At 39.4% G+C, this 17050-nt stretch overlaps 3 protein-coding genes across 8 annotated transcripts; 2 read left to right on the forward strand and 1 right to left on the reverse strand.

The window, feature by feature from the left end:
* Positions 1–1132: 1132 nt before the first annotated feature.
* LOC128260437 (E3 ubiquitin-protein ligase KCMF1) lies at positions 1133–6125 on the reverse strand. Of its 6 annotated transcripts, none has more exons than XM_052993443.1 (3): positions 2441–2580; positions 2313–2380; positions 1137–2072 (listed from the first exon to the last, which is right to left on the reverse strand). In XM_052993443.1, exon 3 carries the CDS (start codon positions 2002–2004, stop codon positions 1306–1308), a length of 699 nt encoding a protein of 232 aa, XP_052849403.1. In that variant the 5' UTR covers positions 2005–2072; positions 2313–2380; positions 2441–2580; the 3' UTR covers positions 1137–1305. The 6 variants fall into 6 exon arrangements, with proteins under 6 accessions (XP_052849406.1, XP_052849403.1, XP_052849404.1 ...); XM_052993444.1 differs by having other exon boundaries at positions 2313–2377; positions 2437–2580; XM_052993446.1 differs by lacking the exon at positions 2313–2380 and having other exon boundaries at positions 1133–2072; positions 2437–2580.
* A 7364-nt stretch (positions 6126–13489) lies between these two features.
* LOC128260438 (integumentary mucin C.1) lies at positions 13490–14228 on the forward strand. Its single transcript, XM_052993448.1, has one exon. It carries the CDS (start codon positions 13546–13548, stop codon positions 14119–14121), a length of 576 nt encoding a protein of 191 aa, XP_052849408.1. The 5' UTR covers positions 13490–13545; the 3' UTR covers positions 14122–14228.
* A 1646-nt stretch (positions 14229–15874) lies between these two features.
* Positions 15875–17050, forward strand: LOC128260429 (serum response factor homolog A). Its single transcript, XM_052993432.1, has 2 exons — positions 15875–15966; positions 16056–17050. The coding sequence occupies exons 1-2, from the start codon at positions 15885–15887 to the stop codon at positions 16934–16936; spliced, it is 963 nt and encodes a 320-aa protein (XP_052849392.1). The 5' UTR covers positions 15875–15884; the 3' UTR covers positions 16937–17050.

Below are 17050 nucleotides of genomic sequence, written 5' to 3' on the forward strand. Positions count from 1 at the left end.
AGCATAGCATCAAATTACTAAACGGGTACAAACTCATTCAAGTTCAAGATGAAGTTTAATTTACCCAAATAATGAACAAAAACTGGAAAAATTCCGCTACTTATTTAATTAAAATCTTAAAGTCCCAAAACAAAACTGGGGTATTGGCAGAAACGTGTGATATTTTGTTTTTGTGCTATATATAATATGAATTTACCCTAAAGTAATTTCTCAAAACTAAAAAAGGTGCCAAAACACTACTTATTTATTTGAAATCTTAGTATTCAGTATTAGCCGAATAAATATAATTTTTTTGAAATTTGATTTCTTGCAGTGTAGATGGGACCTGGAGACGTGGCCTATCTGCGCCCTTCCACTATTTACACTCGGCTCATTTTATCTAGTTCGATTGGCAATTTATCTGGAAATGCTTTGTCTGTGCTTACCTTTATAATTGGAGAGGCGCAATATCGGTTTTTGAATCTTAATTTCTGAGAAGGCTGGCAAAAGCGGGCAAAAGTTAACTAAGCACAAACTGTACGTCGAATCGCAACAAATGGAAATTCTGTCAGGCCTGAAATCCTTTTATAATGACAAAAGGTTTCCTCTAAGCCGATTACGGCGACAGCAAAAGCAACAGAAGCACTGGGAACTGCAGACTTGACGACCAAGTAATACCCCCAGGAAGCACCTGGTTTCTCGAAGGAGCAGGAGCTTACTCCACACTCCTAATTAGTTGGGCTTGCGATGGCGAGTGTGGCTTAAGTTTCCATAAATGGAAAATGGTAAACAATAAAAACTAATTTAAAACAAAATTATGAGCTAGGGAATATACAATTAAAATGTGTTTCCAATTGTGAACCCGAGCTCTAAACTTGGTTTTATGCATTCATAAACAGGTCAATAGAAACCAATGCTATATCAATAATTTAAGTTCTTTTAAAATATAAATTGTTTCATGATATGTTCGATTCTATAGTTTATGATTCATTCCTTATTAAGTACTTAATTTTGCAATTTTATTTTCGTTAATTTGTTATGATATTAATGAGTAGGGATCCGAATAGGGAGTTTCTTATAAAAGCAGGTCTTATCCGCAAATGACATCTATAAAATAATAATAATTCATTTTGTTTTGCATTTTTTCAAAGTGTATTTGTTTATTAAAGTGTAAATATGTTTTAAGTGTGCTTTTGTGAGTGTCTGTGCTTGTGTGTGTGTGTGTGTGTGCGGCTTAGAGTGAACAACAAGAAAATATATATGGAAGTAAGTGTGCTCCTTGGACATCCTCCATCCGATCCTCCATCCGATCCTCCAGATTCCGCTTCAGAAATCGACGTCCTCATCGCCGAGATCCTCTTCCACTGCAAACATGGGCAGGATGAAGCGCACCTGGGCGCGCTGGTGCTGCAGCTGCTGCTGCTGCTGCTGCTGCTGCTGCTGCAGGGTGCTCCCCATGAGGTCCAGATTGCCCAACCCGGACCACTGATAGGGGCCGCCACTGAAGACGGACGTTGTTGTTGTTGGTGGTGGTGGTGGCGGCGGCGGTGGTGGCGGGGGCTGGGGCGAGTGCGGGGGCGATTGCGGGTGCCCCTCCAGCAGGCGCAGCAAGGTCGTCGGATGCTCAATGGCCATGTGGTCGACCAGATTCGTCACGCGGTCCGGACACGAGGACGGCACGGACACGCAGAGCGGACAGATGACCGGCGTGCGCACCGCCTGGTGCCGCTTCTGGCAGTGCTTGATCAGTTCGCCGGAGGTCATGCCCATCTCGCCGCACAGCGGGCACGTGAAGCTGTCGGCGCACATGAACGGAATCTGCTCGCCGCCGAAGTGCAGCTCGCGGGCGGCGCGGTCCAGCAGGCACTGGAACGGGTGCGCCGGCGAGTGGTCATCGGTCATTGGCCCGAGCTCGTAGCAGTCGGAGCACAGGTCGAAGTCCGCGCACCGCAGGCACTTGTAGCGGTAGTGCCGAAACTGCGTGGTGCCGCAGCCGTCGCAGTTCACGTTCCAAAACAGGGCCATATCCGTCTCCGTCTCCGTCTCAGTCGCAGTCGCAGTCGGAGTCGCAGTCTCAGTCTGGGTAGGCAATCCTGCAAAAATTGCAAGAAAATAAAATAAGTTTCGAGGCTACGGAAACTTGCCTACACAAGTTAACAGTCAGTTTTGACAGAGCCAGCGGCTTCATTGACATGCTTTGCAGGGCACACTATGTATTTTGGCAATACCTTTTTCAGACCCTCAAATGTGTGTGTGTGTGTGTGTTTGAACCAGTGTACTATAGAAGCCAGAGGAAATTAATCATTTCACTAACTTTCGGTTCATTTCCTTACCTTAAGCAATGTTTTTTTTATTTTTGTCAATTTACTCATGCCAAATTAAAGCATTTCTTATTACTCTTCTATGAACAAATATTTGTTTTCTTATATTTAAGGTTTTTCTATGAAATATGCATACCGACCTTCTTTTTTGGCACGTTATTTATGTTCTTGGGTATGTCTTCAAATCCGAATCTTGTTTTCGCTTTATTTTGTGCACAAAATGAATAAAATTGCTTAGAGAAAATTATGTCTACGATTAATTCTTTATGAACAAAATAAAAGGCTGCTGGGGTTTGAAAATGGGTGACACTAATATCAAAGGTTAGAAAAGTATGATTTAAAATGCACAGCCTTCTATAACACAACTAGTAATATTTTCCAGATAGTTTAATTTTCTTTCTATTTAAAAATTTAAGATGCAATTTGTTTTCGAAATACTTACGAAAGTAACATGTAGTAAAATTTATTAAAATGATTTTATTTAAGATTGTATTCGTTTTGTACTTTAGCGTGTACCTTTTTTTTCAGTACGCAAATATTAAAACAAAAATTAAAAACCGAATTTATGGTCAACATTTTTGTAGCACAGTGTGGCCCATTGAAGGCCTTATCCGCGTCGAGTCAGATATATGTTTAGCCCCAAATCCACGCCCCCAACTCCTTGGAATAGCAAATTTTGCGTCGTTTTGGTTTCGTTTGTTCGCGCTTTGTACATAAATTTCATGCAAATTGACTAATTAATTTTTGCGCAATGGATTCTTATCGCATGCACTGGGCAATATATTTGATATTTGCATAATGCACGTGTATTGGCTCGGTTGCCTTCAGGTGGGTTCAGGTGATGGGCCTCAGGCCAACCCACGCACTCGCCTTGGCCCCGGGCGGCTACACTGAAAACAATCTATTGCGGTTCAACTACAAGCAAATAAAACATGTGCCTAAATCACCAGACCCTTAATGTCCGCAAAAAAAATGTTTCTAAATATCGCAAACATTTTATTTAAGCTTAGTTACCGTTTAAAAATAAAAGTATAGCTTAAGCTTACATTGGGCTTAAAATGTAAAACAATTTCTATTTAATTTAATTTGTTAATATTGATAATGTTATATTCTAACTATTCATAAAACTACATAAATAGTATTAGTGACCGTTTAAAAAGACAATTTACCTTGCACATATAATTTTTTATTTAATTTTTTTTTTAAATATTGTTATATGATAAAACCTTCCTAAAAGTTCAAAAAATCAAACTATTTAGACTTAGGCAAGATAAGGTACAGGTAAATAAGAAATAATAATAAGACATTTCGGCTTTCCTGCAGGGAAGTTATTATTTTGATGTTACCAAACATTTTCTTGCAGTGTCTTGCTGCTCCTCTGCGGTGCGGTAAAAACAGGAACCATTTTAATGACGGATATTAAGCATAACCACACAACTAAACGCATGGCAAAGGGGCTACACTGCGGGAAAACGGGGGGCACTAAGTGCTGTTGAGGAGGAGGAGCAGGAGGGGGGCAGGGAATTTTACAATGCTTCCGTGTTTTTCCCGCAGGACAGCGACTGACTTTAAGCCTGCCAAATATGCTGATTGCAGCAATAATGATGATTATGTTTGCGCGGCCTGCATGCGCGGCTCGAATTTGTTGGCCACGGCGGAAGGAAGTCGAAAGCATTGACAATGCCAGCGACACGGAACATGGCCGAAAAGGGGTTGGCCTGCCCCCTCTGGCCACCATAGGGGCGCCCCAAAGGGGGGCAAGTGCAGCCACAATACCAACGACAATGACGAGCTGCAAAGGCATTTAACGACTTGCAAATGCCACCACTCCTGCCACTTCTGCTACTCCTGCTACTCCTGCTCCTGCTCGTCCTCCTGCCACTTGACTACTTGACTACTTGACTGACTGACAAACTGACTAACTGACATCCAACAAATGCGAAAAAGAAACATCCAGCGGGTTGGTAAGCGGCAGCTTATGGAAATATTACACGAGCGCAGGGCGCCACTCGGTGTTTGAAATACTCTTCCCGCAAAATAATATAACAACAGCTGAATTTGTAACACATTCATGTATGGTATAAACCAGAAACTCTCTCAAAACATATAAATAAAATAAAATATATTTTGAACAGTATCTTAACAATGGAATAGTATTAAGAAGGTTTTACTAGCGGACTCCTAACTTAAGTATTAATATTTATTCCCTATTAATTCCAAACATTTATTTTCATGAAATTAATTGTTGTACTTCCACCCAGAGAAAAAAATGCTTAACTCTACAACACCTTCAATCAAATCTATATTATATTTATATTTCGAGTATAAAAATTTTAATTTTTGAAAGAAAAATATTGGAATTCATTGTTTTTATGTCATATAAGTAAGATTTAGTTTACTTTAAGCACAATTATGTTTAAAAACAACACAATAAGTTCAAATATAAACGTATTTAATTTACTTTTTTTACATTTTTCTCTGGATGTCTTTAATTCATTTTAAATATATATTTTTAAATAAATAAAACAAAAGTTTATGATTTTTATAACAAAACACAAAATTTTGGACAAACATTTCATTTTCATTTATTAGTTTTTAGAGCTACTTAAAATTCAAAAAACCCAACTGCCCTTAGGGCATACACTGTACAACAAAATTATTGCATTGCGTGCATAAACTTTTGCAGGCCCTGCGTATCCGAAACGCAGTCAGCTTTCCCCACCGCTTTTCCACTTGCCCACTTTTCCCCACTTTCCCAGCCCTCGGGAAACCGGCTTTTCTATTCCGGATGAGTCTTTGCCTGTGTGGCCATATTAGCAAAGTGAATTGGTTTTTATTTGTAACGGAAATGTGGAAAATTATTTTCAGCTGTTCGGTCGTTTGGTGATTTGCATAAGTCGCAGGTGACAGTCGTCGCTGTATTTTCCCAGGCACTGTGTTCTTTCATCCCCCCCCTTTTTTTTTTTTGCTGTGTAGAGGGCCCACACACTGATAGATGAATTTTGAAATAACACAAATGGGCAGTATCAAGTTATATACATATTTTTGTTTAGTTTGTTTGATGTGTTATGAAATTACAAATCGTAATGGGTTGTGATATTTGGGTTTGGCCTTTTGAAATTATCAGGGGATTTAAAAAAAAGGTTGATATCAACTGAAATAAATCGCATAAGCCTTTGGCACATTGAATTATTCGTATTACAATGTTTTTGTTTCCAGGCAAAGATGAAATACACATATTTAATACCATTTCTACCCTGAAATACTATTTTAATTATGGAAATTAACTGAGACCATCTAGCTGAAAAGTTCTTGGTTTTTTCTGAGCAAAATATTTCCCTTAAGCTTGGGCTATACATTTTTTTCTCAGTGCGACCGAGTGGCCCCAAGAATTTAAAGCAGCAGCAGTGGCTTAGTCCGATTTGCCTCTTGCCATGCATGCCCAAAGCGGCTTAAGTGAGCACTGAGCGGTGGAAAAGGGGGAGCAGCATTGCGGGGATCAGGAAGAGAAGCGGGAACTGGAACTGGAACAGGAACAGGATACTGAGGACGAGGACGAGTCCTTGGACTTGGAGTCCCTCGAATAACCCTCCACTGGCGACGACTGACCGGCGGTGATAAGAATTCCCGGCCAGACTTTTCCTTTTTGTCCGCCGGTTATAAACACAAGACACTTGAGTGGGGCGATTTGGGGCTATTTTGTTTATGTCTCGAAATCGGACTCGACTTACGTGCGGCTCGGCGGGGAGGCGTGGCTTAGGGGGCGCGGCACAGGGGGCGGATGGCGATCGCTGGCGGTGGCGAAAAAACAACTGAGAACCTAAGCGGATTTTAGCCATTTGCCATCTTGATGATTGATTCAATGCATGTTTTCCTTCGGGTATTTTTTAGGCCATTCGGCAAGCGATTTTGGTATTTTATTTATGGCCTTTTTATTTCCACAGCTCTTTGAACAACCATAAAGTTTATGTTAAGCAAAGGGTATAACAATTCTGGGAAAAATACATCTGTTCTTTAAAATGGGATTTGGCATTATATTTTCCTTCATATTTTTTGTGTCAGACCAAATATATACTACACATCCTGTATTTTAAGCTTTAAGTTGATTTATTAATTGATGCCAGCTGGTTGCCGATGTTGAAGTTTGGTTTTTTGGAATTTAATTCAATTTATTTTTCATCTCAGAGCTCGAGACTGGTGACTTTTGGCTAGAGGTCCTGCGGGAGATGCAGTGGATGGATTTTCCGCCAGCGACCCACCTCCATCATGAATTTTCCAAGCCACCCGGCTGCCACAGTTCGCCCTTTGAGATGTGTCCTCTTTGGGTTTCCGTTGGCTGCAGGTTTTTATGCATGTGGCCATTAACTGTCGGCGTTCCCCACCCCCACTCATGGTCACCCGCTTTTCCACCTTTCCACCTATGCGCTTTTCCACTTTTCCAGCCCCCTTCAAAAGCCAGGGCCGGTCATCAGCATTGCAACATTTGCTGGCTTGCCTTGCAGCTGCTCGTGGGAAATCAGTTTAATGGAAATTATAGCATTCGATTACATGTCAGACTAAGCCTACCTTGCTCCGCTCACCCGTCCGATTTTCCTCCGCTTTTCCATCGTTTTTCCAGCCCACTTAAGTGGCCCGGATTGCGGCTCATCAAGGCAGAAGCAGATGCAAAGGCAAAGGCAAAGGCAAAGGGAAAGGCATCCAGGAAAATGGTCTCAGCTCATCGGTGTTTTTGTCAAGTGCCTAAAAGTATGCAGCAAAAGAAAAGGGGGAAAGCCCTGGAAAATGCAGATGGCGTTGGCTTGGAAAATCCTTCTGCTCCGAGCAGGTGAGCGGCACTTCCCTCCTGCCATTTGTCATTTAAGTGACAAACCAACGGACACTGCCAAGGCAGGCAATATAGCTTCGCACAGATATGAGGAAAAAAGGGGCAAAAATAGAAATAGGAAAATAGCATTATCTAATCTGATTATTTCGGGGTGGGTCCAACTGTATGCACAAATGCTCGCCGTCTCGTCACCAAAGTTGAAGAAGAAGAACGACTTTAAACACATTCAATTAAAAATAAAAAAGGTGAGCTTAATAGAGAAAAAATAAAAACTGATTTTAACAAAAGGGTAAGAAATGGAATTGAAATATTTAATTATATTTTTTAAACCATTTATTTAAGATAATAATACAATAATTAAGGTAGGTGTAAGTCTTTTCGTTTTTTATTTTAAATAACCTACTTTGCAAAAAGAAAAGCAATTAGACTGATTGTTTTATGCAGCTGGCAACATATGTTTTCAATTCCCAGTCGATTTTGAAGAAGTTTTTCCTATGACCATTTTTTTCCTTTTTGACAAGGTGAAATATAATTGTGAATTCCACTGGATAGGAAATTTTTTGACGTATTTAACGATGTATGGATTCCTTACTTAGTGTGGTAAACTACTTCCCAGGGTTTTAATAAAAAAACTTATTTCTTTAACCTGTTTTCCTTTTTTTTGAGGATTTGTCAAAAACTTCTATACCATCCATCCCTGATCGATGGAAAACAATTAATTAATTAATTTCTGATTTTTTTGTAAGGGGGTACATCATCATTTTTTGCAGAAATTTGAAAATCTGAAAAAAATTTAACTGTGAATGCCATTCGATTGGAAATTTTATTACGAATTCAACGGTGTATGACATTCCAACATTTGAGCATTATTTCCCAGGGTTTTGACACAAAAACCAAATTTTAATGTTTTTTTTTGCGATTTTTGGCGATTTGTCAAATAAAATTATTTCTGAAGATTCTTTTTGCTGTAACTTTGCCAAAATGAGACCCAAAGTCAAAAGATTTGCTATATTGAACAGCTGGCAACCTATACCATCCATCCCTGATCGATTGAAAACAATTAATTTCGTTTCGACAAAATAACAGAATTTAGAGAAACGATTTTTGGAAAATTTATTTTTGTCCAAATTTCTGACTTTTTTGTAAGGGGGTACATCATCATTTTTTGCAGAAATTTGAAAATCTGAAAAAAATTTAACTGAGAATGCCATTCGATTCGAAATTTTATTACGAATTCAACGGTGTATGACATTCCAACATTTGAGCATTATTTCCCAGGGTTTTGACACAAAAACCAAATTTTAATTTTTTTTTTTGCGATTTTTCAAACAAAATTATTTCTGAAGAGTCTTTTTGTTGTAACTTTGCCAAAATAAGACCCAAAGTCAAAAGATTTGCTATTTTGAACAGCTGGCAACCTATACCATCCATCCCTGATCAAATGAAAACAATTAATTTCGTTTCGACAAAAAAACAGAATTTAGAAAAACGTTTTTTAGAAACTTTATTTTTGTCCAAATTTCTGACTTTTTTGTAAGGGGGTACATCATCATTTTTTGCAGAAATTTGAAAATCTGAAAAAATTTTAACTGTGAATGCCATTTGATTGGAAATTTTTTTACGAATTCTACGGTGTATGGCATTCCACATTTTGACCATTATTTCCCAGGGTTTTGACACAAAAACCACGATTTTAATGTATTTTTTGTGTTTTTTGGCGATTTTTCAAACAAAATTATTTCTGAAGAGTCTTTTTGTTGTAACTTTGCCAAAATAAGACCCAAAGTCAAAAGAAATGCTATTTTGAACAGCTGACAACCTATACCATCCATCCCTGATCGATTGAAAACTATTTTGAAAAATTAATTTTTGTCCAAATTTCTTACTTTTTTGTAAGGGGGTACATCATCATTTTTTGCAGAAACTTGAAAATCTGAAAAAATTTTAATTGTGAATGCCATTCGATTGGAAATTTTATTACGAATTCAACGGTGTATGACATTCCACATTTTGACCATTATTTCCCAGGGTTTTGACACAAAAACCAAGTTTTTAATGTATATTTTGGGTTTTTGGAGATTTTTCAAGCAAAATTATTTCTGAAGAGTCTTTTTGTTGTAACTTTGCCAAAATAAGACCCAAAGTCAAAAGAAATGCTATTTTGAACAGCTGACAACCTATACCATCCATCCCTGATCGATTGAAAACTATTTTGAAAAATTAATTTTTGTCCAAATTTCTTACTTTTTTGTAAGGGGGTACATCATCATTTTTTGCAGAAACTTGAAAATCTGAAAAAATTTTAATTGTGAATGCCATTCGATTGGAAATTTTATTACGAATTCAACGGTGTATGACATTCCACATTTTGACCATTATTTCCCAGGGTTTTGACACAAAAACCAAGTTTTTAATGTATATTTTGGGTTTTTGGAGATTTTTCAAGCAAAATTATTTCTGAAGAGTCTTTTTGTTGTAACTTTGCCAAAATAAGACCCAAAGTCAAAAGAAATGCTATTTTGAACAGCTGACAACCTATACCATCCATCCCTGATCGATTGAAAACTATTTTGAAAAATTAATTTTTGTCCAAATTTCTTACTTTTTTGTAAGGGGGTACATCATCATTTTTTGCAGAAACTTGAAAATCTGAAAAAATTTTAATTGTGAATGCCATTCGATTGGAAATTTTATTACGAATTCAACGGTGTATGACATTCCCTATTTTGACCATTATTTCCCAAGGTTTTGATAAAAAAACCGATTTTTAAGGTGCTTTTTTTGGGTTTTTAGAGATTTGTCAAATAAAAAATTTCTAAAGCGTCCTTTTGTTGTGACTTGGCCAAAACTATAGGTATAGCCATAAGAGTGATTGTTTTAAACAGCTGGCAACTTATACTACCCATCTACAATCGTTTTAGAACTACTAATTTGGTTTTGATAAAAAAAAAAGATTTTTGAAAAATTAACTTTATGGCCAATTTTTGCATTTTTTATAAGGGGTTACATCATCATTTTTTGTGAGAATTTGACAAATGTTATAATTTTAGCTGTGAACGCCAATTGACCATTTATTATAAAAAAAAACCTTTTTCTCTTAGTTTTAATGACGCGTGCCATTCCAAATAAATTTTCTGCTAAAACTTAAGCCGAAGAATCTGAGATACTAGTGTTTCTCCTCTTTGTGTTCATCTTGGGGCTACGTGATGACGCACCCCCACCGACACCGCACATTTCGCTGTGTGAAGGTCACGTGGCCGAACTGCACACCCCCTAAGACACCACCCTTTCGTTGGCTGTCGAATTTCGACAGTGAGCTTAATGAAGTGCAACGAGAAATGCAGGCAATTGAAATGCATTTGGCATTTTGCAGGGAATTCGGGGGGGTTTGTCTCGCTAAAAATGCACCTGAAGATGCAGTGTTTTTCTTATTTGAAAGCTTTGTTGTTGCTGTTGCTGTTGTTGTTGTTGTTGCATCATCAAGGGCTGTTCAACATGCCACACGCATCGCCAGAGGAAAAGTAAAGTAAAGTGAAGCACAAGGGTGCGCAGCCTTTGAGTGTCTTTGCAGGCCTTTGCGGTGTGGCGAAAACTGTTCCCACTCTGTTAGGCTGCTGTTAAGTTTTCCTCTGCCGGCGTCGCTGCCTCTGCCGGCGCCTGCGCTCGTCCTGCGAATCGTCCTTCGGATTTACCGCTCGGCTTTTCGTTCGGCGAGCTGTTCTAAAGATTTTTAGCACCCGTTGTTTTGGGACGTGACCCAACTGGGTCTCGGATTTTTGGGACTGGCCGCATTCAGCGATTCGCAGCGCACAGGAGCAGTTGCACAGGGCGTATGCGCAATGTGCGTATGCGTGATATTTGGCCAGGCCATTCAAAATGTGCGAGAACTTGCACAGAGTTAAAAGGTAAAATCAAGGGGGTAAGGGGAAAAGGGGGCAAGTTGGAAATGCACTTGACTTGGAGACTTTTGCAACTTGGCTTCGTTTGGGTCAACTTCGCTGTCAGTTCAGTTCAGTTCAGTTCAGTTCCTGCTGCCTGCTGACTGCTGCTCCTCATTATTGCAACGCTTATGATGATAATTTCTGGCCAGTGAAGGGGATCCATCTGCAAATAGTTGGGGGGCATAGTAAATGTCAGGAATGGGGCCTCAGCAAGCGAAAAGGGAATCCGAGGAGTGGCTGCGCCAAGTTCTCGGAATGATAGCCTCACCGACTAGAGTCAAAGTTCAACTCGGTATTTGTCTAGTGCTTGAATGGTTATGGAACTTTCGAGTTCCTGGAATTTCGGTCGGTGGATCAGATATCCAAGCTGGCAGCAGCAAAATTCCGAGATGGCAATGCGGGCAAAATTATAAGCAGCAAATTGTTAATTGGCGTCCAATGAACAATCATAAAAAATTCGAATAGCAATCAGTAATTTGAAACCCAAATATATGTGCATATTCAATGAAGTTTTTTTTGCTATTTATTTTCATAGAACTTTAATTAAATTTGAAAAAAATTCTAAAAATCTTTAAAGGTAATCACTGAATTTACATATTTGCTGCAGCTATTTGGTATATTAAAAATATTCGTCTGCACATTCCTTTAACTCACTTACAAATGGCTTCGTTCCTATTTAATATATAAACTCAAATGAACAACTTTATAATTGTATTAAAATTATTTGCAGCAGCTTGTTTATTCAGCTTGAGCAACGCGAATAAAATAAAATGCAACTAATGAAAAACAAACAATCGAAAAAGCTAAAGGAGCTGAATAATATAAATACGAGTGCAAATAAATTATAATTATAATAAGTAATAAATAAAAGCAAATACAGCAAGTGGCGATGAGACTCCGCGCAGCGGTTTCACACGCAATTAACATATTCTCTCTGTTGCATTTAAATTGCTGCATATGGATTACGCGGTGGCTGCTGATTCCACCCACCGAAGGCCACCCATCCAACCACCACCACCCCCTGGGCGCCTTCTTTTGCTCCTTTGCCAGGTCCTTTTTTAATTACTTGTTTTTTGCTGCACGTTTTTTATTCAATTACTTGTACAAATTGCAAACAGACAAAAAAAAAAGCGGCGAGCAAAAAATGAGCAAGTAATCGGAAACGTTGTTGGGGCATCAGGTGTGCGGATAAATGTTGCAATTTGTACGATAGTCCCCGACCTCTGACCCTGCCCCCCTCCCCCGATCCTCCCATTTCCCCTTGGCAGCACCCCCTTCCTCCCCAATCCACGATCCTCAACTCCGGGCGTCACTTTGCAGTCGCATTAAACAATTAACAAGTGTAATTGATAAACAATTAGCGGCATTATGAGCGAGCCGCAATGCGAAAAAAGTTAAATTCACATATGCCAACGTATAAACAAAGAAAAATCGAGACCAAAACCAAGGAAACAAGAACGCAATGAGGTATACTCTAGAAATAAAATTTAAATAGTTGTTTAGTGAAATTTGCATTCGAATTTTCTATAAAAGTACTGTTTCTTGTGGCACAAAATTTTTGTATTATTAAGAAACTCATTTTATATTAATTAATTAAGTAACAACCAACAAATCTTGTAAGAAATTGACATGTTAATAGAACAATTCAAATAAAAAGACATAATATTAAGTACAAACAGTAGCAGTAAAATAAATAAAAGCACTTTGCAGATTGCTTTATTAAAACCCCCAGTTAGGGTATTGAAAATATTTAACAAATAAATGTAATATGTATGTGAACCCATATAGTACATATGATAAGGCGAGAATAATTTGTTTATGAAACCAGCCAATTCTCAGAATACGCTAATGACCAGCGCAAACAACACGTACAAAAAACCTTTGATGTATTTACATTATTTTTGGACACGATCTCGGTATGTATATTTTTTACTTGGATGGCCTTTGATAAAAAAGGTCTTCGAGTAAGCTGAATTGTTTCGGCACTGTTAACACTTTGAAAATATTTTTAATAATTTTGTATTAAATTTTAAATTTAAATATAAAAACTTTGTAAGAAAAAAAAATTAAATTATGATGTTAATCAATTAAATAAAGCATTTTAAAATATTTAATACTGGAAATAAAAATATGTGATTTAATTTAAATAAAAGGCTTCATTTGTAAAGGCACAAAATATTTAAAACTTATGAAATTGTATAAGATATCAATGGACCAGCGGACTTGTATGGTAGGGTGCCCCCAAAAACCCCGAAAACTACAAAAATAAATGCTAGAAAAAATTTCAATGTATAAAGACAATTTATTGACGTTTTTCTAGCGGCCAGCCGAAAAACCAGTCGGATCGTGACGCCCCCCAATCTAAAGAGGGGGTGTGAGGAGGTTTTTTGGAGCCGCTAAGTGCCGTCTATATATAAGCAAACGCCCAGCGCCGATCTCCATTTAGTTGTCGTGTCGCGGGAAATCCAATCAGACGAAAATGCGAGCTGCCACATTGATATTCGGCCTGCTGCTGGTGGTCAGTTGCTCCTCGATTCTGGCCAAGCCGCAGGAGAGCAGCACCACCACACCCAGCACCACCACGCCCAAGCCCGAAGATTCTTCTACAAGCACCACAGCTACGATTACAACTACTGAGAAGCCCAATTCGGAGTCTTCGACTGCCAGTACTACCACAAGTAGTACCACCCCCAGCACCACCCTTAGCACCACCCCCAGCACCACAACCAGTAGTGCCACCCCCAGCACCACACCCAGTACCACCACCACCAATACAACCACCACCACAACCACTCCAAGACCCGATGATGAGGCCGAAAAACTACTGCAACAATGTGCCCAGCTGAGCCGCCGGAAGAAACGCGGTGGCTCGTCCTCTTCCGAAGAAGACGACAGGGGCGAGAAGAAGTCGGCGAAGAAAGAGCGCAAGCAGTTGAAGAAACTGTGCAAGCAGTTGAGGAAGCAGCAGGAGCGCAAGCAGGAGAAGGCCCAGAAATCGGCCTTAACCGAATTGGCCGATGCCCTGCGTAGCTACAACCAGAAGCAGATGAACTAAGGCACCCATTTAATTATTTAAACAAATTGATTTATCTCTTTGTTTTATAGTAAATTTTTTTTTCTCATACCAAAATTAAACGAATAAAAAAGTCATAGTATTAAAAAGTTCTACTTTATTGGATGTTATGTTAAGGAGAAGGCTTTATTTTTGTGCTGAAAAATTTGGAGAAAAACAATGAGTTAATTGTTAAACAATATGAAATTAATACGACATTAATTTTAAAGCAAGAAGTATATGTTGCTCATTATTGCCCACATTTGATATGCAAAATTAAATAATATATTTAACTTATAAATTAGCTTGCGTAGCTTGCCCCAGATTTCTAAGCAAATTTATCCAAAATTGGAGTAGAAAACGTAAAGAAGCTATCCAAATTTTTGGCTTTTCACTTGTTTCCATTTTAAATTCAACAAATCAAGACAAAATAGTAGAAAGTACAAACAAATTTGATTGGTAATCGATCTTAGCTTTATTTGTTTAAACATTAGCATTGCATACGTCAACAAAATCATTCAAAACGTGAACTAATTTCTGGCTTACAATTTGTGGAAGGAGAGAGAAAGTTTCTTTTGAGCCTAAACTATTTCTCATAATTTTAGTTTATTATTTTCATCGCATTTTGCTGATAAACTCGGTTTATTATTTATTAAAAAACACAATCTTAACAAAGAAGAATATGATTTACTATTACTTGTGCAATATTTCCGCTAAGCTCAACCAGAAATAGATACCCAAATAGCACCAAACCGGTTTTTTGGTGCCCAACAAGTTTTACGCAGTTACAGCAATTGTTAACAAGGGTAATTAAAATGGCTAAAAAATGTTTGATAAACAAAAAGCATAATTTTTCAGCCTAAGTAATGAAATGATGATTTTTTGTTTTCTGCATATTTGAACCTCCTTTGCTTTTGGCCAGTTGTGTCTTGAGGTCAATTTGAAAATGCGAACTGCTGGCCAAGAAAGCAATTTGCATAATCAACATATGAGAAAATTAAGCGCAAAGAGACGAGAATTTTTGGACAGCGGCGAAAATCGAAGAAGAAATATGAATGCTAATTAGTTTGAGCCATTGAACTCTGCTCGATGAAGAGGGGATGTGGGACGGCATAGGATTGGCCCTACTTCACTGAAAAAAAATGTACTGGCTTAACCATGTGTGGTCTTAGTTAAACAGATTGATTAAGAATTTTAAAATCAATTGAAATCACTGACAAAAATTTTACTGTCATAACCAAATGTGATCTAAGTTAAAAATATTGTTTAATAAATTGAATATTAAATTGAGCTGAATAATAATTTGTATAGACATGAAAACTTATTAGATATTTTTAACTTAAGCCTAAGGTATGTCAAGAACTAAAAAACATCGATTTTTAATTTGTTTGTTGTCAAAGATGAGCGTAATTTATAAGGTTTTTAAAAACTTGACATATATATTATCTATAAACATTTAAATCACATTTGTATAGCTAAAACCCATTCAAAAGAAGCTTTTCAAACAAATGTCTTTGAGTCCCAACAATTGAGTATAATATTACATATTTTTGGGCAGTGTACGGCCTGGCAAAATGGCTCGCCTCTGGCCCCATTCTCCGGATGACACGCTTTGAACCCGCGAAGTTAATTATGCATAAATCCCAAGACGAAAGAGGCCGAGCAGCGATATTCTGGTCGAAGAGCCGTTAGCCAGAGAGTTGATATAAGCCGGGATCGCGGCTTGGACAGCGATTCAGTCAGTTGAGAAGCCAACAAGAGCTAAGATGATGTGCGGCAAGGGATTCGGGATGATCCTGGTCCTGCTCTGGGCCACGGCCTTTTTCAGCGACCTTTCGCTGGTGAGCGGTAAATTTTTTTGCCCTCGATTTGGTTGGCCCGAAAGTAACCCATGACTGTGTGTCTGCTTTTTTTTCCGTTCTCGTTCTGTGTCAAAGGTCAAACGGTGGCGCCGCTAACGAGCTCCACCAGTGCCCCGCCCAAAGTGGAGGTCAAGCCCACGAAGCCGATGATAGTGAACGCGCCGCCAAGGAAAATGGCTCAGCCCGAGCCAGCCAAGTCGAATGGCAGCAAGCCGCTGCAGGTCACCGGCTTCATCACCAAGTCGGGCAGCATCTACGAGATCGAGGACAAGGACGGCTCCATTGGCTCGATCGAGGGTCGCCAAAACGACCAGATCGTGTGCAACTACGGCAATGTGGTCATCTACAGCGATGTGCCCTGCGATCAGGTGAAGAATGTGCGCGTGGGCGAGGTTAAACCCTTGAAGGAGGAGCCCGCTGTGGAGGCCACCACCGAAAAGAATCAGTCGGAGGGCGAGCAGCAGGCGCAGGAGCAGCAAATGGGCGACAAGGTTGAGGATCAGGATCAGAACGAGGATCAGAACGAGGATAAGGACCAGATGGAGGAGCAGCAGCCCAATCATCCCAGGGGTCAGCAGAACAATCGTCGGCGTCGTCGTCGCCCCCAGCAGCAGCAGCAGCAAAAGTTGCAGCAACAACGTCGTCGCCGTCAGCAGCAACAGCAGAAGTTGCAGCAGCAACGTCGTCGCCGCAACGGCAACGGCAATGGCAACAACAATCTGAGACGTCGTCGCAACCGCAACGGCAACAACAACAACAGGAATCGCCAGCAGCAAAGACGTCGTCGCCCCAACAACAACAGCAACAACAGCAGGAGACGCATCAACAACAACAACAACCAGCGACTGCAGCAAAATCGCCGACAGCAGCAACAGCGCCGCCAACGTCCCAACAGCAACATCAATCGACCACAGCAGCAGCAGCAACGTCGTCGCCTTCACGACGGCAATAACTGAATGGGTTAAGGGAAAGCCTGCTGGCACGGGTTAAGGGTTAACCCACAACCTCTGACCCCCTCAGCGCTTCAGCCCTTGATACCCCAGAAACCCCCCCTTCCGAATAAAGCTACA

This window comes from Drosophila gunungcola (assembly GCF_025200985.1).
Source record: "Drosophila gunungcola strain Sukarami chromosome X unlocalized genomic scaffold, Dgunungcola_SK_2 000023F, whole genome shotgun sequence".
Taxonomy (NCBI): Eukaryota; Metazoa; Arthropoda; class Insecta; order Diptera; family Drosophilidae; genus Drosophila; species Drosophila gunungcola.

Coding starts and splice junctions, on each gene's coding strand:
- LOC128260438 (XM_052993448.1), top strand. CDS start 13,546: ATGCGAGCTGCCACATTGATATTCGGCCTGCTGCTGGTGGTCAGTTGC.
- LOC128260429 (XM_052993432.1), top strand. CDS start 15,885: ATGATGTGCGGCAAGGGATTCGGGATGATCCTGGTCCTGCTCTGGGCC. Junction 15,967..16,055: donor CGACCTTTCGCTGGTGAGCG/GTAAATTTTTTT, acceptor TCTGTGTCAAAG/GTCAAACGGTGGCGCCGCTA.
- LOC128260437 (XM_052993446.1), bottom strand. CDS start 2,004: ATGGCCCTGTTTTGGAACGTGAACTGCGACGGCTGCGGCACCACGCAG.